Source organism: Polyodon spathula, chromosome 15 (genome assembly GCF_017654505.1).
Source record: "Polyodon spathula isolate WHYD16114869_AA chromosome 15, ASM1765450v1, whole genome shotgun sequence".
Taxonomy (NCBI): Eukaryota; Metazoa; Chordata; class Actinopteri; order Acipenseriformes; family Polyodontidae; genus Polyodon; species Polyodon spathula.
This window is the reverse complement of record NC_054548.1, coordinates 4,002,793-4,030,678: the sequence shown is the minus strand read 5'-3', so window position 1 is coordinate 4,030,678 and position 27,886 is coordinate 4,002,793. Positions and strand designations below refer to the sequence as shown.

Sequence of the window (27,886 nt, the reverse complement as noted above, 5' to 3'; positions counted from 1 at the left end):
TTTTAAAAATGCAGTCACTTTTATTCAGCATCATGTTTACACGCCACTTATTCTTCTTGTTCGTTCGTTTTGAAGAGAAGGTTGGGTTTAAATGAACCCAATAAAAACAACACTGATTATTTACTTCCCTTAAAGATTGGACTTCTTTCAGATATACAACTGTGGGGGTGTACAATTAACAGGTACATTACATCAACAGACATCAGGGCATCTGGTTAACAAGGTTAGAAAAGAAGTGGAAGCACAAACTATAAACTTGTGTATGGAAACTGAATGCATGTGCGTATGTTTGCTGGAGAGTGGCTGAAGACAGAAAATGGTTATCACTCTTCGTTTGAAGATTCTGTATACAATGTGAATTGAACTCCTGTGTCCGTTTCAGCTGAATGGAGTACTGCGACAGATTTATGAACTTCGTGTTCAGGTAAAGTCCACTGTGGAATCACTTACCGATATTAACCCCCCCTCACACACTAGTGAGTGTGGAATTCATGGCGCTATTCAAGACTGTCGGGGAAAGTGGCATTATCCTGTTGTCTACAAAATGCCAATTATTTCTAATAAAGGAAGGACACATACAAATGTAAGAGCACATATTTCCAAACTGGCAGTGAAATGGATACGGTTGCATAGCGTCAAGTCTTATAAACAAGAATTCAAAACCAATCCCCCATCTTGCAGAAGAGTTTAGTTTTTCAGACTTTGAAGTACTGCGTTTCCTGTCCCTGTTCACTCCCTGTGCCACAGTGAGTGTGAAGCTTATGTGGATGTGGAGGCATCAAAGTGAATAATAAGTCTACAGCAAATAAAAACTGGCTGTTGCAAATGACAATATATTTCTTGTTAGAAAACAGAGCTGTAAAACAATGGCAAACTGGTGAGACTCAAAATTAAGTGATAATTTCAACAAAAAACAATGTCATTGTAACGAGCAGTTTAAACATTTCACATTTTTGTAAGTGCACTTTCACACGCTGCACGATTACACGGTACAGCAATCTCTTACTGTTCTTCAGTACTCCGCACTAATTCATGAAAATGCACCCAAGAGGGAAAAGTACTGCAAGTACTGCCTATTACTAAACAATATCCTTTAGAAATAATAAAGTACGATACTCAGGTTGCTAGACTGGTAAAGCCCCTCAATCGTGGGGTGAATGCTGCCTTTCTTTTGCTTTTATGTGCTGTGGTTGAAGTCAAGTTCTCAAGGCTGCAGTTTAACAGTCCAAAGTCCCCCTTCCATCTTTATTGAGCAGTGATACGTCTGGATTCTCTTTCAGCTACAACAGCAGTAGTTACAATACACCACTTCCACGGTTTCAAGTTTCAACTTACAGCTTACAGCTCCTCATTGAGTGAAGTCACAAAAAAGGGAAAGCAAAAGAGCCGAAAGCTCCAAGTTTTCTTTTTTTTTTTCTCTTAAACAATGGAAAGATTTTCCAGGGATTTTACAATTGATATACTGGCCCACCCCCAAAAAACAGCTCAACTCCAAGCAGACGAAACAATGAGAAACTGATTTAACCTTTAAAATAGTCAGGAAAACCCCATTTTTGTATACACAAGTGAAGGAATATAGAATAATTCACATGAACAGAAAAAAGGTGTTCCTGCAAGCAGCTGTACTCTGCTGTTCCAGCTCACTGCCCTCTGTACAGGAGGGCGGCACAGACACAAGTGACTACTGGAGCTCACTACCTTAGACAGCTTTGCTTTTCTTTATTAAATAGGGACATTAAACTTCCAAAGAAATGTCAGTGCTTTATAACAGCCATGTATCTGTTACAGCATTCCGAATCCTTTGGCATAGGTAATGGCCTTTAAGAGTCTTTCTTTAAGCTTCTCCTGAGTGGAGTATTCAGGAAGCAAGAGGACATTAAAACAAGTGTGCGATGTGGGTAACCTGGGGAGAGAGGAAACAGAAATCGGGTTACAGCTGCAACCAAACACAGGCCCGTATTCTGAAACAGATTTTGAGAAGAATAAAACATTCAAGAAACAGGCAGAGAAGAATCTTACTCTGAGAAGCTTCATGTATTTTATACCACTAAAAGGATCTTATTCCTCAAAGAAAATGCGATTCAGTTCTTCATTCAAAATGTCTCAAAGTAATGAAATCTACTCATATTCAAGTTATTTCAAATGTATTAAGAGATGCAAGTATAACACACATTCCCAGGATGCAGTATCTCCCCAAGTGGTCTGTTATTTTATTATGAAACACACTAACTTATGACAGCAGACTTGCATGACCTCTTATACAAATGCAATATTTATTACCTAAAGTAATCAAGTCATCCAAGATGTACCGAATGCCCTTTTGTAGTTGGCTCGCAGTTATGAACAGATTTATTAGAGGAATAAGGGGCTGCACAGATTTATTAGAGGAATAAGGAGCTGCACAGATTTATTAGAGGAATAAGGAGCTACAGATTTATCAGAGGAATAAGGACAGGGGACGATTCCATCTAACTTCTTCAGTGTTAAACAATGGAGTAAAAGGGCTTTCCTCCATTGTTTTGTTTCAGTTTGATTGTGCCTCAGATTTCTACCAAGGGAGACACCCAGTGGCTGCACACTGCAAATGCAGTCACCATCAATACACTTTCACCCCGGGGGTTATCTTGCTGAAAGGGTTTGGAGTAAAATTTTCACATCACCCCCCCCCCACCCCCCAAAACAAAATTGTAAATCTTTGTGGCTCTTCACACTGATGTGATGTTTTAAATGTGACTTGCTTTTTTAGATCCAGAATTAACAGAAAGTTACTCAACATATATTACAAAGTATATTAAGTGTAACTCTAGTAGAGTTTAAACACTGCAAGACATCTTCCACAGTACAAACTGAAACAAGCAACCCTTAAACCCTACAGGTGTCAGAAAACAAAGCCCATGTTTTCCAGAGCGTTTTCTTTCCAATGTTCACAGTGTTACCTGTCTGTGTCGTGGCCATTCTTGGCTATAATCATCTTCAGTTTGCCAAGGCCACCCACAGGGGCCCGGTCTGTGCCTGTGGTGAATTGTAAAAACAGCCGTTTCTGTTCCTCTGCGAATGAATGGACGATCTCCCAGAAGCTCCTGTTTGAAAGCAAAACCCAGCTCATTCAAATAACAAAATGACAATTTCAAGATTATCGATTACCATACCAATACCACATTACACAAGTCTCTAAAAACACACGGTTCTGTGGATTACCATACCAATACTGCATTATACAAGGCTCTAAAAACACACGGTTCTGTGGATTACTGTAACAGCATCACATTAAACTAAGTACATTAGTATTATTATTATTAGAACTCTTCAGGAAGTTGTTTGTGGCATGACGTGATACAACATCTAATAACACAAAGGTTTTCTACATTAATATAGAGCACACGCAGACTCACTTAATAACACAGGTGTTCTACATTAGTATAGAGCACACACACACACTCACCTAATGACACAAAGGTGTTCTACATTAATATAGAGCACACACACACACTCACCTAATGACACAAAGGTGTTCTACATTAATATAGAGCACACACACACTCGCCTAATGACACAAAGGTGTTCTACATTAATATACAGCAAACGCAGACTCACCTAATGACACGGGAATCTCGGGTGTAGCCTCCATCGTATTCTGTTGTTTCTTCAAGTGCTTCAAAGTCTAGGTTCTGTGAATCAAACACACACAATATATGCAGGGGTTTCAGTAACTGTTCTTATGGACAGCGAGCGAGAGAAGACTGCAGAAGTTCCCTGAGTTCCGAGGGCCTTACCCTGCTTCCACAGATCAGCAGCTCGATTTCCTCGGGTCGGAATAAATACTTTAACGGAGACTCGCTGGTCACCATGTGGAAACCTCTCCGGAACGCCTTGAACTGCTTTTCAACGCTTTTGTTCAGCATATATTCAGCATACTGGGCAACAAATTCCTGCGAAAGAAACAGAGATACCAATAGAAACGCTTCACCCAAGGGTTACAATCCTGTACACTGACACACTGATACTGCGTTTCCCTCATGGATCAAGTGAATGCTTGTATTATTTGCATGTTCGTTTCCTATTTGTAACATCAGTGCAACGTGAATTCATTCTGTAACTTACCTTTCTGTTTTCATTAGTAACAGGGATTTTGTCTCCATTTTCCCTTAAATCATACGTCAGCGGATTGCCAAAGAGATCGGTGTGTGAAATCTGGAAAGTGATCATCATGTCATCTTCAACACTGCCCTCGTATTCCAGGAGCTCGTTTAAACTTTGAAACAGCACCTAAAACACATGCAGAACAAGAGTCAAAGTCAGCCCAACTGTTTGGGGGAAACAAAAAAAACCCCAAAAAACCTGCATTTCTGTAAATCTGTAAATTGCAGTAGTAAGTGTAAGCCACAGACACATGGTACTTGAATGGATTTAAAAAATAATAATTAACAGAGTGAAAAATTAACCTACCGGTATTTTATTATAGTTTATCAAGTACTTACACACTTCAAGGATGTATTTTCTTTGCTTTACTGGACATTTCTTTCCAAAACCACACTCAGGCAATAGTTCCAGCTGCACTGGCTTTTACAAATTCACTTGTATTAATTCAAATTTAAAAGAAAAGCATTAAACAGTGCTGCTTGCATCAATTAAAAAAAGGTGTCCCCCCCCACCAATAAACTAAAGAGGGCACCATCTAATAACCAGTAAACAAAACATCCTAGCGCTGCATACATGCAATACAACTACATTAAACGTGCCGTTTCAGTTTGTCTTTGTATCTCTCCAGTCTCGTACTGTTTCAGTTTGTATTGTCTCCAGTCTCGTACTGTTTCAGTCTGTCTTTGTTTCGTCTCCAGTGTCGTACTGTTTCAGTTTGTCTTTGTATCGTTTCCAGTGTCGTACTGTTTCAGTTTGTCTTTGTATCGTCTCCAGTCTCGTACTGTTTCAGTTTGTCTTTGTATCGTCTCCAGTGTCGTACTGTTTCAGTTTGTCTTGGTTTCGTCTCCAGTGTCGTACTGTTTCAGTTTGTCTTGGTATCGTCTCCAGTGTCGTACTGTTTCAGTTTGTCTTTGTATCGTCTCCAGTGTCGTACTGTTTCAGTTTGTCTTTGTATCGTCTCCAGTGTCGTACTGTTTCAGTTTGTCTTTGTATCGTCTCCAGTGTCGTACTGTTTCAGTTTGTCTTTGTATCGTCTCCGGTCTCGTACTGTTTCAGTTTGTCTTTGTATCGTCTCCGGTCTCGTACTGTTTCAGTTTGTCTTGGTTTCGTCTCTAGTGTCGTACTGTTTCAGTTTGTCTTTGTATCGTTTCCAGTGTCGTACTGTTTCAGTTTGTCTTTGTATCGTCTCCGGTCTCGTACTGTTTCAGTTTGTCTTTGTATCGTCTCCGGTCTCGTACTGTTTCAGTTTGTCTTGGTTTCGTCTCTAGTGTCGTACTGTTTCAGTTTGTCTTTGTATCGTCTCCAGTGTCGTACTGTTTCAGTTTGTCTTTGTATCGTCTCCAGTGTCGTACTGTTTCAGTTTGTCTTTGTATCGTCTCCGGTGTCGTACTGTTTCAGTTTGTCTTTGTATCGTTTCCAGTGTCGTACTGTTTCAGTTTGTCTTTGTATCGTCTCCGGTCTCGTACTGTTTCAGTTTGTCTTTGTATCGTCTCCGGTCTCGTACTGTTTCAGTTTGTCTTTGTTTCGTCTCCAGTGTCGTACTGTTTCAGTTTGTCTTTGTATCGTCTCCAGTGTCGTACTGTTTCAGTTTGTCTTTGTATCGTTTCCAGTGTCGTACTGTTTCAGTTTGTCTTTGTTTCGTCTCCGGTCTCGTACTGTTTCAGTTTGTCTTTGTATCGTCTCCGGTCTCGTACTGTTTCAGTTTGTCTTTGTATCATCTCCGGTCTCGTACTGTTTCAGTCCGTCTTTGTATCGTCTCCGGTCTCGTACTGTTTCAGTTCGTCTTTGTATCGTCTCCAGTCTCATACTGTTTCAGTTCGTCTTTGTTTCGTCTCCAGTCTCGTACTGTTTCAGTTCGTCTTTGTTTCGTCTCCAGTGTCGTACTGTTTCAGTCCGTCTTTGTATCGTCTCCGGTCTCGTACTGTTTCAGTTTTTCTTTGTATCGTCTCCGGTCTCGTACTGTTTCAGTTTGTCATTGTATCGTTTCCAGTGTCGTACTGTTTCAGTTTGTCTTTGTATCGTCTCCAGTCTCATACTGTTTCAGTCTGTCTTTGTTTCGTCTCCAGTCTCGTACTGCTTTTTCAACATTGTGATTGCCATGCATTTCGGCCTGTTGTGTAGCAGTTTCATTTTTTGTCTGGACTGTCCTATTTGATCCAGTCTCAAAGACATCTGCATTATATAATACTTGGTTACAACGAAAGGAAGACTTGAGAAGTTTACTCTGCTTTCTAACCAATAGCTGTTTGTTACAGATCCCAGAGGCAGGTTCAGTCTGAATGTTGACTAACCAGTGGCTCGGGAGGGTGGGAATTAGGGATGTCACGGTATCAAATTTTGGTATAATGTCAATTTTTTGTAATCCCTTTTTTTAAATGGCTATTTAAAGAAATACACAAGTCATTTTTTAACAAGAAAAAATATTTTAAAGTTTTAAAACAAATAACAGACGATACTACAGTTCTGTCAGGCACTACTGAACTGGAAGTAGTCTTTACTCCAGTTCACACAGGCTCAGCAAAATAATGCTGCTTTTTTATTTCAAATTACTGTGGAGAAACACCAAAATATTAACATTTTCTGGGCTCAGTCTGGAACGATAGGGGGTAAGGATGTGACCACTGCAACTGAATACCCTCTTCATCTTTATCAGTTTGGACAGCATCCTATTAGTTAAGAGAAGCAATGTGTTACCTAGCAATAGCCAATAGAGTGCATTTTAAGACATGCAGTGCCCACCCACTAATCTCTCACCACAGTGCAAAACTTAATGCTGACAAGACGCCATCTGCAAATTGTTTTTTTGGACTGCATATTAACAGCAACGAACACAAAGGAAAGAAGAAAAGTTGAGGTGGGAATGACACCATTGCAAAGTTAAACTGCATCTAGGGGATTATTTATTTTAAATGGGAATAAAATTGTATTCATTTTTTAATATAAAAATATCAACTTGAGACGGCAACATCTTTATTAACAACACTGTTTAAAATAAAAATAATACAAATGCCTGTAGCATCTTGACTTAGCTACACAGTAGCAAATATACTTTTTCATTCTCTGCATTGGTGTGTGCTTATTGCGTTTCTCTTGACCGATACGGTACATAATAGCTACTCTTACTTCTCTGGTTTGGTAAATTAACAGGAAGGCAGTGATGAAAAGTTCCAGGGCCTTGTTCTTGCGGATATTTGAGTACTTGTGTTTCAGTTACTGACAATCACGCTTGCTAGCGATCTCTGTTTAGTAGGCGGTTTATATTAAATATGACGTCACTTATTTAATTGCCTGCTTGGATAACCTCCTGCACGGCAGTTTTCAGAACTTGAGATGTCTGTGTTTATTAATTACTTCTAATGAACAGTGACTCACCAATGGACAAACTGTGAATAAAAAAACATGCCACATCACCTTAAACCGAGTGAACTCGGTAATCATGGGATAGAAAAATGGTTGAGGTTTCAAAACCATGGCAGTTTATCCTGCGGTTTACCGTAAAACTGGAATACCGTGACATCTCTAGTGGGTCAAGATGAGGTCAGTCCAGAGTCTGACAGCTTACATTTATTATTTTAAATGACTGAGAGTAACAAATTAAAACTTTTAAAAACAGTGGTTTTGTGTTTCTACACAGACCTGAATGCCATAGATCCTGAAAAAATAATTGTGTTGTTGACAGTAAAGTTTGTGAGAGCCATAACCGTGTCTGTAGTAACCCCATTGTGGCACTGGCATAGTAGTTTAATATTAGACACACTGGCGCATTAGTCACTCCCACCTCTTAATGGCCCAGCAAAAATGCCTAGAAAATCAACGTTTTTTATTGTGTGTGTGTGTGTGTGTGTGTGTGTGTGTGTGTGTGTGTGTGTATATATATATACATATATATAGTTTTTAAAAGTGGAGACTGGTTGACGTATTGGACTGTTTTTACCTGAACTACTCGGTTAGTCACTCCCCTCTAGTTTAATGTAACCCTTCACAGTAACCCTCCGCCTAACGTTTTACCTGCAGACATTTACCAGGCTGGCATAAAAAAGGATTAGCCAATTAGGGAAGAATCGGTCGTTATGGTTAGTGATTAAAAAAAAATTAAAAAAACACCCCGTTTAACTCCAATATAACTTTAATTAGGCAGATATCTCCACCAAGCAAGACTTTACAATGTAGGAAACGGACACGGAGAGAGGCTGATGAAGATAGCTTCAGAGGCATTACATCATGTAGCTTTGTAAGTGACACGGAGGATGAATGCATTAGATTTTCTCCTCCTAATCATACCTCATTTAAAATACAAACGAACAATCAATTACAAGACAAAAAAATAGCTGCACACAGAGTAGCATGGCACTGCAGCTGAAGCACAGAAAAGAATATGTAAACCAAAACGTGTATACGTGTGTGTATATATATATATATATATATATATATATATATATATATATATATATATATATATATATATATATATATATATAAAATAATACTACCTGCCTGAGACAAAATATTCCCTAATACTACCTCTACCCAGAATGAAAGAATATTCACCTGAATTTTGAAAACAACTGCTTGACTGTCATGGACCATAGGGGATCAAAATATGCAGTATCTGTCTGAATGTGTCAATAGTTCTAGTAATCGGGTCGATTGCCAATATTACAAAGCAAGTCATACATTCATCTGTACTTCGAGGTCACAAACTGTTCCCAGGCCTTTGGTTTCATCTAAAACCTTTTTAAAACATTACTGGTGAAATTCCTACCACACACTCAAGCAATTCAATATGAAGCTCCAAAGGAAGTAAAAGCATTGAAAACAGAAAGCATGCAGCAATAGGATGCGTTTGTTACCGGATGAGAATCGGCCAGGTCGCGGAAAGTTCCTTTCTTCCCCATTAACTTTCTGTAGACGACCATGGGGAAATGAACATCCAGGATACAGTTATTGTAAATGGCAAGCCCCAGCACAATCCCAATCAGTGTAAACTGACCCTCCGTCTCGAACGAGGACGGGTTCAACCAGCACAGTTTGGTCGTCTCGTCGTACGTGAACATTCCTGGAACACATTGTTAACAACACAATGGTGAAGCATGCCCATGTATGTGCAGGGAAATAAACCTGACCTTGCTCCTCTCCAATTCACAGACAACTACACCATGGCCTCTACAGCAGATTCAAGCGCCATGCTTTTCCACGTCTAATTATTCACTCACTCCTGAAGGACCTGTAATGATCCAGGGTCTGGATGCATTTTGAACAGACTATTTGCAAAGAGTGAGTAACGTGAGAATATTAAAATTGCAATACAAACTAAAAATAAGTTAATGTTTTCAAATAGAAAAATCTCGTAACGAATGCAATTGTTAAAGTTTTCTTTCACTGTGAAATAGCAGGCACTGTATTGTATATGATAATCGCTGTATTTTTCAGGCTCTAGCCCTTAGTACTGAAGTATTTCACTTACATGCACAGGGTTGTTTTGAGCTTCATTTCAAAGTTCACCATCTAGTTCTTTATATTCATTTACTTTTGTATTTTCACAATGCATTTTCGCATACCCCAAACGAATTGTGTAGCTACTGTCGTTACAGATTCTTACTGTGAGAACAACACAGGACATTAGAAAGAAGGAGGGTGGATTCACACACTGACTGGCCAAAAAACTAGAGGAATGCACCCCAGCTCCAGGAATAACAGAAAGGCATGGGATCTCTAATGGAATCGACAAACATGAAGTGAAATGACTCTATGAACAGGATCTTCATGGCAATGAAATGATTACATTTACAAACACTGATAGTGAAACGTGAATGAATCATCCCAGCTGTATTTCAACTGTGAAGATGGTGTGTGGTCTGTATAATTGATGTGGCTGCCAAGCGTTTAATTTATACAGGACGCTCAAACTGTTCCAGCTCACCCCAGAAACCTACAGAAGTCACATGACCTCCATATTAAGTCACAGATCAATGTCATGGTCACCAAAATATAGAGCATATTGTTTTTAAAGCATTGGACACAGGAACACACAACAGCGTCAGCTTTGTACAATTACAGACACAAAAGGGCTTGTTTTTCTTATACTAAGCCCACAATCCCACTGGACCAAGAGGACTAGAGAGCACAGCTGTGTACCAGAATATGACAGACATCTTAGGTCACAGGGCAAAGTGAAGGGTTCTGTTTTCCACAAGGAATTCTGGAATATGTGAAGTCAGCATCGCCAATGTTTTGGAAAGTACGCAGAGCTGTAGGATGACTAGTACATAGCACTGCCTCACGGGGGTACTTCAGAGTTCCACTAGTGTGCAAATGTGCATGGTCATGTGACCTGCTAGGCCTATATAACATGCGTGAGAATTGGGTGAAACTGTTCAGCAATCAGAAATCACAAGCACTCCAGTGTCTACACAAGGGGCATGAAGGTGGGTGTCTATTAGTGTCTGCAGTGCTTAACATGTCCATCTCCTGGGATGGCAACCACCACTGCAAAGCACAACGCTGTTCTCAAGCATGACAAGGAATGAAGCCTGCAGGCGTGGCAACGTGTAGCGACAAACGAGACATGCTACAGTGGCCCGAATCACTTGAACCTTCAAAACTGTTGCAAAAACACTGGCTTCCACTGAAACAACGCACTAGGGGCTGGAGCAACGCCAGTCTACCACTGTTTGGCCAGTCAGTACATGTTGCTGCTGCAAATATAAATACATTAAAGACACTGAGGTCCAAAGGGTTATTGTTTATTATTTCAAAACATAATAATAATAATAATAATAATAATAATAATAATAATAATAATAATAATAATAATAATAATAATAATAATTGTATTATTATTATTATTAATTCAGCAAAGTTAGTTTGAAGATCTTACCGATATCGCGGTTGAACAGTTCTTCCACTACGAGTTGAAAGAACTCTTTGGAAACTCCTCCTTCATCCACTCCTTGCTCTCCTTCAAACTCCACATACAGCTGCTTCTTCAAGTCTGCAGGGTTTTCCATGGCAATCATCTCAAGCTACATCACAGAAGGAAATCAATTTCAACGTGAAGAACCAAATGAACAACAGGGTTAGCTCCATGGGATTAATACAGCGACTGTCCTGTTCACCAATGCAAGAACGCCACTTGCTGCAAAACACTTGGCATGGCAGACTCCATGCCGGAGGTCTGTATATCTGCAGCACACAGGGGTGTGAGTTTTAAGTGAAGGGTGTTCTCTCAATCTCAAGAGCTCTATGCTGCAGCTTGTTGGGTTACGAGGGCTGCAGCGATTGACACTGAGGTTCTGATCTGTGCCAAATATTACTTTAATATTTTTGTATTTAAATACCTAAATGGCCGCTTGTATTAGCAGGGGTTCTGATTTCAGGGTTTTATTTTGGAGTAAGTGAAGCATATTGGTTTTGCGCCAATGCTTCATTGAAATATGACGAATGGCTATAAAGCCTATGATTTGAACACAGTGTTTCAACAGCAGTATTGCATTCGGTACCAGGTCCCCTGCAATCTGGTGTACAGATTTCAAGATCTTTCAAAGAAATTCCCAAGTGGGGTTTCAAAACAAACACGTTCTTCTAAAGGCATGAGATTTACTACTGAATTCTAGGCATAGCTCAAAAATAAAACCTGCAAATGAGAACCCATATAGTGCATGTTAGGCCCGTTGCCCAGATCTGATCTTTATGGCCATATTAAATTTCATGGCTCTAGTATAGAAGGTTAATATATATATATATATATATATATATATATATATATATATATATATATATATATATATATATATATATATATATATATATATTTTTTTTTTTTTTTTACATTTATCTTGCAAACAAACCAATATCCCAAGAGTCCTACATGAATCAAAGCAAGTGTCATTGTAAAGTTTGAAAGCTTTAATAACATACTGCCAAGTCAACATGAGACAAGAGCACAGCAAATGGATAAGGCTTTAAATGAAATGGGCAAAAAATGTGCTGTGTAGTGAACCAAAGTAAACAGCAAGGTAACAAGGCTTGCAGAAATAAAAAGGAGTTGTTTGAATGGACTTGTGGGTCTGGTTGTCTCAATATAGAAGATCTTAGGGAGGCGATAGGACATGGAATAACATTCTCAGGCCCATGCTTATATAAAAGCCCACCTGTGCAGAACACATAGACACAATGAATACATTATACTAGATTTCTGACTCCCCTACTATTTGTTATATTAGTATTGTCCCTATAATCAAAATCACAGATTAAACCCATCACAACACATTTCAGAAGTAATTGACAAATTAAGCAGAACAACATCCACTTGTCCTTGGAGTAGAATGTGGAACTTAAACCATATTGGTGCAATTTCAGAATGGGTGCAATTTCAGAATGGGTGCAATTTCAGAATGGGTGCAATTTCAGAATGGGTGCAATTTCAGTTAGTGGAAGTGTTTAGAGGAGATGACATTTCCCTGCTCAGTATATATTGCAGTCTGCCAAGGGCAGTGCGCTACCACTTGCGTCATAAGCTCATACTTCATGATTTTACGATTTTATATATAAAATAAAATAAAAAAAAAAACAGGAAATAAAGTGAATTGATTTCTTTTACACTAACTACAGGCTAATTATTAAAGTTATTCATCCTGGGTACAGCACTTCATAATGGTAATTACATCATTATCTACGGTCAGTGCCAGACAACTGCTTCCGTATGGGTTGGCTCTTTCCAATATAAACAAAGCCAATCCAGCCAGTGAAAGGGGCTGGCATGAGCTGCTATGCATAATAAGAATTTCACAATTCCACCACCAATCATGTTAAATAAAACCAAATGCATTTTATCTGCAATTAGTTTTCACTCTGCAAGAGAGTACTTAATGCGTTATTATTGATGGTTCCGCTAAGCATCTCTGGGTGTTCATGCCTTGATTGGTAACGCCATCTCTCAATGGAGTTTTACACGCAGCCAGCACTGACCAGGCACCAGCAGCAAGTTCAACCACTCAAAACTGGAACCAATGAGAGAGGCAAACGGGGTTTAAGAAGGAACTCACTTTCTTGCGCAATAAACTAGCAAGTGGTTTGATTTCCTAGTCTCTGTATTGCCATTCTGAAATGACTTCAGTATCCACAGTCACTTATACAAATATATGAGCTGAATCCATCTGTCACACAATAAGCTGCTGTTTTATAATGTTTCTCAGTTATATATGTTGCTGTGCACTGCAAATGCGAGCTGCTGGATAAGGAAACACTTTATTTGGGTCTGATATATGGAGGTTGTCTCTTATTCACAGGGTGTGTCAAATGAATGAATTTGAAAAAATGACATCACCGCAGGTCAGGTAGAAAAATGTCACTATGGAAGGCAATGCCTTTCTCATACTGCACGCTGATTTCACATTTTTAATAGAGTGTTGGGGTTATACAGCAATGCCTTTCTCGTATTGCACGCTGATTTCACATGTTTAATAGAGTGTTGGGGTTATACAGCAATGCCTTTCTCGTACTGCACGCTGATTTCACATGTTTAATAGAGTGTTGGGGTTATACATCAATGCCTTTCTCGTATTGCACGCTGATTTCACATGTTTAACAGTGTTGGGGTTATACAGCAATGCCTTTCTCGTATTGCACGCTGATTTCACATGTTTAATAGAGTGTTGGGGTTATACAGCAATGCCTTTCTCGTACTGCACGCTGATTTCACATTTTTAATAGAGTGTTGGGGTTATACAGCAATGCCTTTCTCGTATTGCACGCTGATTTCACATGTTTAATAGAGTGTTGGGGTTATACAGCAATGCCTTTCTCGTACTGCACGCTGATTTCACATGTTTAATAGAGTGTTGGGGTTATACATCAATGCCTTTCTCGTATTGCACGCTGATTTCACATGTTTAACAGTGTTGGGGTTATACAGCAATGCCTTTCTCGTATTACACGCTGATTTCACATGTTTAATAGAGTAGTAGTATTAAACTGACTAACTGTTGTATTGAAAGACTTAAAATGAGACTGAACACATCTCCTTCCCTCAAAACCATTTCTCACCTATCAGAGAAGTGACAGGAGAGAATGACTGCAATTGAATTGAGTGCAGTAGACAGATGAATCCCTTGAGCAACTACCAGGCTCTTGACAAATCATTAAAAACAGTTAATTTAAGGGAAACGACTGGGTTTCGAACAGAGTAGAAATCCTACCTTCTTGCATTACTCCAGCAGGAGTATTGAGTGGCAGTCACATGGTTAAGATGCCCAGCACATGATTCAGGGGTTACCCCAGGTTGCAGTCACATGGTTAAGATGCCCAGAACATGATTCTGGTGTTAAACCCAGGCTGATCTTAGTAGGTCTGACCAATACTTTAACCAATTTTTTTTTTTTTTTAAATACATACATAAATTCTATTACACTGAATATGCTCGGATGCAAGTCCTCCACTCTAGACTTTCTTAAACAATCAAGTCGCTTGAAATATAAAACCCATGACTTTACTCAGTCTCACCCCCCTGCCCTCAGCCCACAGTGAACTGCATGCGTCAGTCATAGCAAATATGAAAAGAATCAATACATTGGTTTCGATTAAAAAAATAAATAAAAAAGGATTTATTAAGCTTAACTACCTCCTTTAATTCCCTTCTGTCAACCTATTTTTAAAGAGACATCTTGCTAGATTATAAATCCCACACTACCTATTCATGTATAGTTTCATAAGGTAAGGATTCTCAGCTTCTACACCCAAGCAGAAGCAGAGAAGCTTTTGAAACAGCCTGAGGAGAGCAGTACTTACTCTGACAAGGGCATCGTCGATGATGTGATCCCGTCGCACTTTGAGTCTCAGGTAGGGGTTGAGCTGCTGCCCCTGAACCAGGCTGTAGAGGACAGTGATACGCCGCTCACTGTACATGCGGATCCTGTTGTCGTAGTACAGTCCCAGGTTCTTGGTTACAGCATTGAGGATAAAGGGGCAGGTCATGAAGGAGAACTTGTTCTCCGTCTCCACCTTGAAGAACGTGTAGTCTTTGTCCATCTCCAGCACGTCGTTGAGTGGCTCGTTTACAAACTCCTCGAAAGGGAGCAGTGGTTTGCGGCAGTCGATAGTCTTTACACCCAGTTCTGTCTCCAGCGGGTCCACCCGAGGCCCCTTCTTGTTCCTCCGCTCCTCCCCCAGAAGCTCCTGCAAAGTGAGCTCGCTGGACTCGGGGATGGGCTCCTCGTCCTCCTCCTCATTGTGACCCCTGTCCACCTCCCCTCCCAGCATGTTTGCATAGTAAACTATTTTCAAGCATTTGGTGGCAGCCACGACGGCGTCGTCGTCGTTCACCAGGTTGCGGCTGTTGAACTCGTTGCTGATCACTTTGTAGGTGATGAGCTGCTGAAACGTCTCGGTCATGCGACGGATCTGCCCCGCACTATACCGAGACCACAGCCGCACCAGCTTGGCTTGAGCAGGGAGTGGGAGCTTGCTCAGTGCTTTGCAGAACAGAGGCAGGGCGATCTCCAAGTACTCAGGGCTGTGGAGGTTGCTGTTCTCCATGACTATGATAAACAAGTTCAGGTAATTGGGATCCCTGGAGTACACGTTATGGTACGTCAGGTCACATTCCACATTGGGTGACAAGTAAACCAGTGCGTTGAGAAAGGCTGTTTCTATCTTCTCGTTGGCCAGCAGTTTGCTGTAGACCCTCCTCACCGCCTCCACATCCACAGACACTTCGTCAGGGCCCGGCTTGCCGGCTTCTAACCTGGAAGACGAGGCTCCTGAGTCTTCCTCCATCGCAGCAGCAGAGCAGGCGGCTTTCTCTTTCTCATCCTCATCCTTGTCCTCATCCTTCCCCTGCAGTGATTTCAGCTCTTCCTTTGTGTGCTGCTTGGTCTTTCGGAAGCTCTGCACCAAGCCATCGGCGCTGGAGAAAACTCTGCCGATCACCCGGATCAACGGGGAATAATCCTCCTTTTCACCACAGGTCTCCAGGATCTCATATACTTTCTCCTCTGTAAGGTAATTCAAATCTTTAAGGGAAAAAAGCAAAACAAAATGTAGGTTAGTGTTGTGCAAGTATTATGATTTCCCAGTATCAATTATCATAGACACACTTCTGTACCTGAACTTCACACATTGCGATTTTTTTGAAGAAAAATTATATATATCTTATAGCGAACATTCGAGTAAAAGTTGAAAGAAAAAAAAAAAAAAGATTGTTCCCTAGCTCAATTATCCATGATGTGTGAATAAAAATAATAATAATGCATTGTTGGGAACACAAAACTTTATTTACCTCTGCTTGACCAGACCACAGCAAAACTTTTTTTTAAAGACACAGGGAGATTACATTTACTTAAAGCTGCTACAGCTTCAAGGAACAAAATGAGATTTAAAATAGTGCGATTGCAAATGCTTTTTTCGCGCCTTTTTAACCCATAATGAACAGGCAAGAAACATCTGCCATAGCAATGTCCACAAGGCGTAGGATCATCACTTACAAGCAAGAGTATTGTACTGGAGGCCCACGCATTGTATTACACATGCCTCCAGAACAATGCATTACCCCAAGGGAAGTGAGGTAATACATGCAAAAAGAGTGTTCGTCAGTATGAACAGAGTCACAATAGAGAACGTTCCTTGTGAAACACCATGTATGCAGTCTTCAAAGTACCTACCAACTAAGCATTGTTTAAAGACAATGCATGTCAGGGATTGTCTGCACAACAAACAAATTAGTGTGAGGGACAGCCGATTTACATGCATGTGTGTATCGCAGACATTTCTATTTTAATCAGGGCATGACAATGAATATGAGAAGGAGAAGAAGCCGTGGCAGCCAGATGGGCTGTGGTTTATAAAGAGACTGCAGGGCTCCCTGCCTGAACGTAACAATATCCAAGGCTATTGTACAACACACCTGATTTTACACTTGCTAGAGCCCCAACAGGTAAGAATCAATAGCAATGTATTAGGACAGCAGTTCCCAACCTGTGGACTGTGAGAAAACTCCAGGTGGTCTGCAAACAACTCCCAAAATCCTGCTCCTCAGTTCAAAGCAACACAGCAAGCACCTCGTGATGGTGTAAACACGATCACGCTGAAGTGTCATTCTGGGTCTGTGATTAGGTAAACACGATAAAAAAACGCACTTTGTTTCTTTGACTTGCTGGGCCACCATACTTTGCAGTACAGCTTGTTAACGCATATCACTGGACAGGGGAGGAACTGAATTGCACTGTCTTGTTTGTTATTTCGCGTGACATCACTGAGACAGGAATTTCATTTTTAAAAGGTGGAGATAGTGCGCTGAAAATATCTGACAATCATAGCAGAACATTTATTTTATATATATATATATATATATATATATATATATATATATATATATATACACACACTATATATATATATATATATATATATATATAGAGAGAGAGAGAGAGAGAGAGAGAGAGAGAGAGAGAGAGAGAGAGAGAGACACACATACATCTTTCTAATCTGTGCTCATTCTACTGCTTGTGTTTACTGTTCAGAAAAAAAAAAAAATTCACTCTGCATAAAAGTAACGCACTGCAGTGAACATCCCAACTCGGGTGGAAATACTAATTTAAAACAAACAAACAAACCAAAAAGTAGCTTGACTGGTATTTTCACGTAATGCATTGCAACGTTTGCATTCTCTGAACGTCAAAGGGCTTCAGGTCATTCGAAGTTACAGGCGGAAGGAGGTGTGGCTGGAAGAATCAGTATGTTACCTTTGAAGTGATCCCTCGCGGGAGGCTCCTCCGTCCGGTTCATCCCCCTGGCGCTGCACGCGTTGTGGCGGGCTCCTTTGGCACTGGTCTCTAGGTAAGCAGCACTCGTTCCTTTCTTGGAGGGATGAGGATCACAGAGTTTTGCATTAATCTTATAAAGATCGAGGGCCTTGATGGCGGCCGCATTGTTATCCACACGATGGAAACTCGGACAGGAAGCACAGAACTCATTCGTGCAGGCCTCATTTCCACAGCCCTCAGTTAACTGCTGGTAGTAGCGCTCTATTAGATGCTTTGCAGCGGCTCGCTTCCTGTACCAAATATTCAAACAGTAGGCACAAGGATTAGTACAGCCTTCAGGGCAGGGCTGTATTGAGACACAGTGGAGCAGTGCATTCTCATTCAATTACTCGCTGTGCACACAATGAAAAAGCACAGGATTAAACTCCACTTCAGCACATTGTTTCTTAAGATTTATTACATTAAACAATATATAAAATAATGTCACTTGTAATGTTATCAGATGTGCCAATTCCCAATCACGGTCAGTTATCATTATAGAACTACAGCATCCTCTCAAACAGCGTTGAGTAATAAATATGATAAGAAAAAAAGAAGAAAAAAAACATGGGAGAAGAAAAGGAATACATTTTTTGTACAAGACAACTAGCAAATGTTTTACATAACTGGGAGCTGTGGAAAACACCTAAATACAAATCAAACAAAACAATGACATTCTCTTAATTTAAGGCCAGACAATACCTTTCCATTTTTGTGTAGATAAAAAGGTTGACGTCCATGTACAGAACACTCTAAAAACGTCTCGTTTTCAGCAAAAGCGTTGCTTGAAATAGTCTAGACACAGCTATTGCAAAAGGGGTGCAGGACGTTTAGAACTGGAATTGATCATAAAAATAAAAGCACCTCCTTGTGGAGCCAACCATGAAAGCTGCATCTATCTGTACTACCCTCTTTGTCCTTGTCTTGAACCCTAAGCCCTGAAAATACACAAGGAACTGAGTGGCTGATCAAACTGTTTCTTCTGAAGATACACTGGAGAGCAACTCAAGCATCACGAGGAGGACACTGACAACCAGGTCCAACCTGTCAACACATTTCAAACCCTGCTTCATGCAGCTCACTGCACAAATAAGAAAGTTAGCATTATTTTTTTTATTTTGTGGGGCACACACATCTCTTTTACCATAAAAGGATGTAAAGCTGATCAATGAATTCCAATGCCGGACTCACATCCTGGTTTTTGAAAGGAAGACACATGCAAACATCAGGCATTTCAGAAGCTTTCTGTTGGCAAACATGTTCTACTTGATCTTTCCTGAGGTCAACGGCATCATCAAACAAAGACTGAGAAACCCTGGAGCCTGCTTGCTTTGTCATCAGCTGTTCCCGTAATGACTGACATGATCAGAAGACAATCCCTCATTGACGAGGGATGTAGTTTTCAAATTCATAGGAAATGTGAACGCTTTGTAAGGACTTTTCTAAGATTCATGGAACTAAAAAATGAATGAACCCTAAAATAATTGTAATGTTGGTGCTAGCTGTTGTCAGGCTTTTGGTGTTTGATGCTGCAGACTTCTGGTTTCAAATCAAAGCACATCCCCAATCCAAACACCACGGCAAACACCACCAAAAAATTACTCACTTAGGCTGCTGAAAATAGATGGGTGTTATGTGACCTTAGTTTTAGAAAAGTAGATATGAGAACTGACCGAGAAGTGAAACTTGCAACTGTGAAGGCTTCTCTTTTCATGGAGCCTAAGTTCAATTCTACCAACATGTTTTTTTTTTTTGTGTATTTCTATCTATGTATAAATTTCTATCTCCCACTAATGCCTACAGAAAGACTTGAATGTAGAACACAGACTAATAGAGGGCTTTCCAGAGACTGAAGTGATCTATACCTTCCTATTGCTAAGGCTATGTGTGAAAGACAGCAGCACACACCAGTCATTGCAGTACAGTGCTGCCCTATACTTGTGAAGCTTCCTGGTACAATTCATATATATATATAAAAACACACTGTCTGAAGAAAATTACAAATTACAAAAAGAATCAGACACCGGGAATTCAAATTAAGACCAACTGATCTAATCCATATATTTCATTACAATATCAACAAACCGTGAAAAAAGAATATGTGGCTATTGAGGGCTCTTGATCTGATGGTGAACCATGGTCACAGTGAGAGCGAGGGTGTGCTCACTGTTAATTACTTGTGATGCTTTCACATTCCAGAACCATGCTCACAGTGACAGCGAGTTAATTATTTTTAAAATGTGGTCATAGCAACTAGAAGCACGCATTAACAAACAGAATAGATTTTATTCGTATTGTACGCAGCAGTGGAAGCTGCTAAAAGCTTCAGGAAATTCACCTGGTCTGGGTTTATAAGGGTGTCTCATAGAAAGGCTGTGCTGATCTGGGTTTATCAGGGTGCCTCACAGAAAGGCTGTGCTGGTCTGGGTTTATATGGGTGTCTCACAGAAAGGCTGTGCTGGTCTGGGTTTATAAGGGCGTCTCACAGAAAGACTGTGCTGGTCTGGGTTTATAAGGGTGTCTCACAGAAAGACTGTGCTGATCTGGGTTTCTAAGGGTGTCTCACAGAAATGCTGTGCTGGTCTGGGTTTCTAGGGTGTCTCACAGAAAGGCTATGCTGGTCTGGGTTTCTAAGGGTGTCTCACAGAAAGACTGTGCTGATCTAGGTTTATAAGGGTGTCTCACAGAAAGACTGTGCTGGTCTGGGTTTCTAAGGGTGTCTCATAGATCCTAATCTTATCTGGTTTCCTCACAGATCCTAATCCCATCTGGTCTGGTTATGTTCATAATCAAATACATGATTTAATGTTAGGAGTGCAAACAATTGGATTATGAGGGACCTGCATGTGGAGTCTCAGTTTTCAGTTGCTGGTAGCATATCTATGTCCTCAATTTACCTAATCTTATTTTTCAGCAGAAAAGTTTTTAACAAGAACACATATTTGGATGGCTTATTGCACACAGTTTGATTAACTATAATGATCCCTACAAAATTTTAATGACTAAAGGCAACAAGTTGCCAACAGTAAAGATAAATGTCTGGAACGCTGAGATACTGAACTCCCTGGGAAACATCATGCGCACATCTAGCAAGGAAAGAGCTCATGCAAGAAAAATAGAAACCCTCAAGGGGTGAAATACAGTCGTGTGTAAACTGCATACAAAGTGAAGTCTTTTCTTTTGGCTAATGTCACCATCATCAAAACAAATGTAATAGAATTAAAATACACATCCCTACAAATGTTAAAAAAAGTACAACTACACAATGAACACACACTAGGACACAGCAAGCAGCACAGTATGTACTTACATTCGGCTAGCTTCAAGGGTTTCTATGTGAGGGTCTCCTGATGATCTAATAGAAATAAGCATTACAATGGTTACAAATCAGTACCCTAGTTACTGGTACAGTCACTGGTTCACTGCACTTCCATGTTCATTCCCAGCTCTTGCCACAAATCGCAATCATGCCTTATGTTCACCAATGCTTTACTGTACTTGAAGCAATGGAAAATGTAACTTAGCTGCAGTTATGCACATCAGTTTGGTCATAGCAATGGCTATAGCAATATCATGGACAGCTGCAAACAATATTTTATTAAAACAGTAGGCAAATATCTGTATTTTGGTACAAAAGGGATCTCATTTTAACAGTAACAGTCCCAGTTGTTAAACCAGTTTGAGGATTTCCCAATGGAGACCACAGTCACTGTAAATGCTATACTGTATACAGTTTAGGAATATCCCCTGCAGCTATGTGCAAAGATTGCACATCAACACATTATTCTGAACTCTCATTATGCTAGTACTTTCAAAGTATACTTGTGACCTGTTTTTTTATGCAAGCTTACTTCAGGTACATTTTTAAAGGACTCTTATGGTAAGCCTAAGAATGTTTCTTGCAAGTTTGTTTTAATGAACATTTTGCAAGGAAATAAAAACTCAAGGTGTATGATGGACAAGTGGACTGCAAATCCCACTGTAGTTTATCAGGCAACACAACACACATCACGTACCCTCGCCAAGTCTTAATAAAAGGAGGTTTTTTTTTAAAGAAATGGAACAATACTGTCTAAGAGGTGCTACTTATCAAAACGTGTTCCCATTCTTTATCGCTGTACATATAGAAGATACACGGACATGTGTTTTGTACTGTATTCACTTTCTATTTATAAAACTAACAGGAAGAGTCATCAAAATGTATGACCGGTTTAATTTAAGCACAGAGATGGAGACGAGCTGAATTTTTTTTTTTTTTTTTTTTTTTTTAACTCTGACCCACAGCGGAGGCCCACCGGTCACCCTGATCTTAACTGTACTAACCAAATCAAACCCAATACTACAAATAAGTCAACCTGACTGGATCCACTTGTCAGATTATAAACAGACACACACACACACAATTCCAGCGCACACAGAAACCAGTCATATTTGTATCAGGAAACAGACATACTTTCTAAGTAACAGTACAGTGTGTGCCACTGACAGAACCGCCTTTCTGGGAAATGACAGGGCATGATTAACTATTACAGCTGGCATTTAGATCTACTAAAAACAGAACGGCATCTAACTGCTGCCAGTCCAGCGCGTTAAAATCATGCCGGCATGGGTTTATTTAGACAACATCTAAAAAATGCAAATGGTAGAGGCTTAATGTGCTGGTATCTTACAAACCTCTAAAATTATACTGTCAGGCCTAAACACGATTAGCTGTACGCTCTCGTTGTGCAACTGTCAAAAACACGACTTGGCATAATAAATAAATAAATGCAAGCATTCTCACAACGAATGAAATGACTATCCGTATTTTAGTTACAAATAGTGGCAATTTCATCATGGCAATGTTGCACGCCTCTTCCACAAATATTCTACAACAATTCTCTTCTCACTTTGCTGTTCCCCTGCATCCCCGGCCTTGCCCCAACCCCTTACCGACCTGTCTGCTGCTGCTGCTGGGCTAGGCTTGGCCTGTGGTGGCTCACACTCACAGTCCGGCTTCTCGTCGGAATTCATACGAGACTCTCTCTCTCTCTCTCTGTTTGCGTATGTATACAAACACCTCCTTCGGTTAATTTTCTGCGATGTCAGCAAGTTGCCGGAGTGGGATATTTGTTGTTACTGCTGTTTTTTTTTCAGAGGAGGTGTCTGCTTTACTGAGAAAATATTTCATTTCAGGCCTGTTTGACACTCTGATTTCCACAAAACCAACTCGGCCATCTTGATTTCACCGGGCTGGCCGTGCACAAGGGGAGCTATCCCAAGATGCAGCGAGCGCAGTTCCTCTGCTGCTTGCGATGCTGATTCTGCTCCAGCGCCGCTGGACCGGCTCACAGCGGTAAACAAGCGCGGATTGCACAGCTCCAGCGCCGCTGGACCGGCTCACAGCGGTAAACAAGCGCGGATTGCACAGCTCCAGCGCCGCTGGACCGGCTCACAGCGGTAAACAAGCGCGGATTGCACAGCTCCAGCGCCGCTGGACCGGCTCACAGCGGTAAACAAGCGCGGATTGCACAGCTCCAGCGCCGCTGGACCGGCTCACAGCGGTAAACAAGCGCGGATTGCACAGCTCCAGCGCCGCTGGACCGGCTCACAGCGGTAAACAAGCGCGGATTGCACAGCTCCAGCGCCGCTCGACCGGCTCACAGCGGTAAACAAGAGCGGATTGCACAGCTCCAGCGCCGCCGAGCTCACAGCGGTAAACAAGCGCGGATTGCACAGCTCCAGCGCCGCTGGACCGGCTCACAGCGGTAAACAAGCGCGGATTGCACAGCTCCAGCGCCGCTGGACCGGCTCACAGCGGTAAACAAGCGCGGATTGCACAGCTCCAGCGCCGCTGGACCGGCTCACAGCGGTAAACAAGCGCGGATTGCACAGCTCCAGCGCCGCTCGACCTGCTCACAGCGGTAAACAAGAGCGGATTGCACAGCTCCAGCGCCGCTCGACCTGCTCACAGCGGTAAACAAGAGCGGATTGCACAGCTCCAGCGCCGCTCGACCTGCTCACAGCGGTAAACAAGCCGCGGATTGCACAGCTCCAACGCCGCTGGACCGGCTCACAGCGGTAAACAAGCGCGGATTGCACAGCTCCAGCGCCGCTCGACCGGCTCACAGCGGTAAACAAGCGCGGATTGCACAGCTCCAGCGCCGCTGGACCGGCTCACAGCGGTAAACAAGCGCGGATTCAACAGCTCCAGCGCCGCTGGACCGGCTCACAGCGGTAAACAAGCGCGGACTGGCGTGCTTGTGGCACACAGAGAGCGCTCGAAGCCTTACCGCTTTGCACTGCTTGTGGAATCACCTAAAGAAAGTGCCCATACTGGGGCAATAATAAAAGTAACAGTAAGGCAAATAACCCTCCTGTATTACAATGTGGGCAAACACGGACTGAATAATGAATTCTACACATTGTACACTGTTGATTGATGTTATACGACACACAGGTGTGGCACCTAATATTAGAAAAACGGTATCATTATGAGATGTCAGAATTAACACGTATTAATATTATTGTTATTTATTACTGCGGCAACAGCGAACTCACCCCGCTAGTCTTGTCCTGAGATAGCGTGGCTGCCTGCCGGGGACTGGGGTTACTGCATGGTTTCAAATCAGGGTTTGAATTGCATGCTGGGAACTGTAGTTCATTCAGAAAACATAGAAACATTGAGACCTGTGTCCTCCTAATACTTGTCAGAGGCATGTGTACACATTTACTTAAACATTTGATTAACGCACCACTGTTTAAATAGTAACATAGACACATTACTTAAACATTTGATTAACGCACCACTGTTTAAATAGTAACATAGACACATTACTTAAACATTTGATTAACGCACCACTGTTTAAATAGTAACATAGACACATTACTTTAACATTTTATTAACGCACCACTGTTTAAATAGTAACATAGACACATTACTTAAACATTTGATTAACGCACCACTGTTTAAATAGTAACATAGACACATTACTTAAACATTTGATTAACGCACCACTGTTTAAATAGTAACATAGACACATTACTTAAACATTTTATTAACGCACCACTGTTTAAATAGTAACATAGACACATTACTTAAACATTTGATTAACGCACCACAAGCGTCTCTTAGATCTGAGAAAGACTGCGTGAGAGTCACAGCCCCTCCCTCCGCGGCTACAGATCTTAGACATGGGAAGCGTCTCTTAGATCTGAGAAAGACTGCGTGAGAGTACACAGCCCCTTCCTCCGCGGCTACAGATCTTAGACATGGGAAGCGTCTCTTAGATCTGAGAAAGACTGCGTGAGAGTCACAGCCCCTCCCTCCGCGGCTACAGATCTTAGACATGGGAAGCGTCTCTTAGATCTGAGAAAGACTGCGTGAGAGTACACAGCCCCTTCCTCCGCGGCTACAGATCTTAGACATGGGAAGCGTCTCTTAGATCTGAGAAAGACTGCGTGAGAGTACACAGCCCCTTCCTCCGCGGCTACAGATCTTAGACATGGGAAGCGTCTCTTAGATCTGAGAAAGACTGCGTGAGAGTACACAGCCCCTTCCTCCGCGGCTACAGATCTTAGACATGGGAAGCGTCTCTTAGATCTGAGAAAGACTGCGTGAGAGTCTACTTGCCTGGTATCAAACATCAGGCCCCGAGAGTTTCGTGTCTTTAGCTGATGCCTCTTTTTTAAATGTATTTTATTTGATTTATTTTAATATATAGAACCACTTTCTTCAATGATCTACAAACTGTTGCTGATGAAATGCCACATTTAAACTGTTGTTTTCTTCTAGTGTTCGAAATCCTTAATCTGTTTTGAACTACGCTGTAATTACACATGTTATATCTTTCCCTTTTACTTTTAAATAACATTTATTACTATACTGCATTTCCCCGATACCCGCATATTTAACATAATATACATAAGTTAATACAGACCATTGCCATACACTTGGCAAGAGTAAAGCCATTGCTGCTATCTTTTCCAATTTGTAACAGCACAAAAATGCTTTTTTTTTTATGTACTTGTCCTTAAATACCACCGTGATGCACTGCATAGAGTCACCAGTAGATGGCAGTGTTGAGCTGGAAACCAGTCAGAAGCTCTGGGGGTGGGGGGGAGTCTACATCACGGGCACGTGAAATCGTTTATCTGCTCCTGTTATAGAATAACACCAGTTCTTTTTCAATACTTCTTTTACCTCCATTTTCATTTTATCTTAAAGACAATCATTTTTAGTTTTCATATATAGCATTTTTGTACACAAAACTGTTTTTAGTTTTTATTTAAAAATGTATTTGTTTTAATCCCCCATCTCTGCTGATTCCATTGGTAATTCCTGTTTGTAGTGACTGAACAAGTGCAGCGGATTGGTTAGGCTGGTCTCTGTAATCAGGTAGTAGTTTCTTGGTCTGCGTTGTAATACAGTTCAGCTTTGGGTGTTTTTCAGATCTCATACACAGTATAGAGCAAGTCTTTGCTTGTTGTTATTTCAGCTGTCTAGAGAAGCATGTATAGGTAGATGCAATTAAATGTGAAAACACTTCATTCAGGACTATTTGGCAAAATTGGTTCTATATTATATATATAGCTATTCATACTACTGAGCAGATGAATTGTTTGTGGGTGAAGCCAGTCTCTCTCTTTTTTTTAATTCATGATCAAGCACATTCAAAATAAATAAAGAGGTGCTTGTTGTTTTTGGGAGAGCACTTGTAAAAGCGAGCAATGAAAGAATGTAGTGAGAGATGAAATGCTATGTGATAATGCAGCAGCAGTGAATTAGGGTTTCATGAATATAGACAGCTGTTTAGCCTCAAGTTAACTAGGGCTGAGATTGCTCCCCTGCACCCGATTCATCTGGGGCTGTTGATAGATGGGTTAAAGAATGACAGAAATAAAGGACAGACACTCGCTGCCTTGTTGCTTCAGTTATTTATCTGAAGTGAAAAAGAGGTCTTGAACAACAGCTCAGCTTTCTGGCTTTATCAACACGGTGGTTCAACATGTTCTAAAAGCAGCAAAGCGATAAAGACTTCCAGGCCCAGCAGCACGTGAGGACATTGTATGGAGCAGGCTTTACTACTTCTGGTCTGAAGACTTTGCAGGAATGTTCTTTAAAAAGCTATTCCGGACGTTTTCAAAATGGCATGGTGTTTATTCCAGTCAGCAGTTGAATCAGATCATTACAGACTCTCAGAGCTCTGATCTGCTGAGCTTTCGACTCATTGATGATGTCACTATGGCAACCCTCGCTGGATTGGTCAGCTGCTAAAGGCAAATGTTTTACAGACAGACCTCATTATCACAGCTGCAACACTCGCTGCAGTATTAATGCTGTCCTCCATCTTTAGACTGTAATGGAACGGTCGTGCCGCTTTTGAAATGTTGCATTGCATTTACTGAGCTTCAACAAGTGCTGACCACTGCTGTAACACCCAATTCAATGAGCACTGACCACTGCTGTAACACCCAATTCAATGAGCACTGACCACTGCTGTAACACCCAATTCAATGAGCACTGACCACTGCTGTAACACCCAATTCAATGAGCACTGACCACTGCTGTAACACCCAATTCAATGAGCGCTGACCACTGCTGTAACACCCATTTCAATGAGCGCTGACCATCACTAGCTGTGATTCTGCTCTCTGATACACAGAGGAAGGGTTTAGAGAATCATTAGCTGTGATTCTGCTCTCTGGTAAGGTTTATAATTCATTGGAATATATAAAAACCCTCATGAGTTAATAGAGCAAGTTGTATATTGTTCTTGTGCTTGATGGCGCATGCAGAGACTTAATGAAAAGCAGGAGTCAATTAGTAATAAAAGTATGAGGTTTCCTTTGAAAATGTCCTCTTAGACCTGGATGGTAGATGAATGGAATTGGATTCATGTGTTGAAAATGTCCTCTTAGACCTGGATGGTAGATGAATGGAATTGGATTCCTGTGTTGAAAATGTCCTC

The 27,886-nt window shown here is 41.0% G+C and overlaps 1 protein-coding gene across 3 annotated transcripts; it reads right to left on the bottom strand.

Moving 5' to 3' along the window:
• Positions 1 to 27,413, bottom strand: LOC121328180 (ubiquitin-protein ligase E3A-like). Of its 3 annotated transcripts, none has more exons than XM_041272738.1 (11): positions 24,477 to 27,413; positions 21,247 to 21,291; positions 17,877 to 18,187; positions 14,926 to 16,148; positions 11,018 to 11,162; positions 8,991 to 9,196; positions 4,102 to 4,266; positions 3,774 to 3,929; positions 3,595 to 3,668; positions 2,937 to 3,080; positions 1 to 1,903 (listed from the first exon to the last, which is right to left on the bottom strand). In XM_041272738.1, coding segments are annotated over exons 2-11 (2,547 nt in total). In that variant the 5' UTR covers positions 21,249 to 21,291; positions 24,477 to 27,413; the 3' UTR covers positions 1 to 1,782. The 3 variants fall into 3 exon arrangements, with proteins under 3 accessions (XP_041128672.1, XP_041128671.1, XP_041128674.1); XM_041272737.1 differs by lacking the exon at positions 24,477 to 27,413 and adding an exon at positions 22,873 to 23,601; XM_041272740.1 differs by lacking the exon at positions 24,477 to 27,413 and adding an exon at positions 22,873 to 22,919 and having other exon boundaries at positions 17,877 to 17,991.
• Between the last annotated feature and the right edge of the window lie 473 nt (positions 27,414 to 27,886).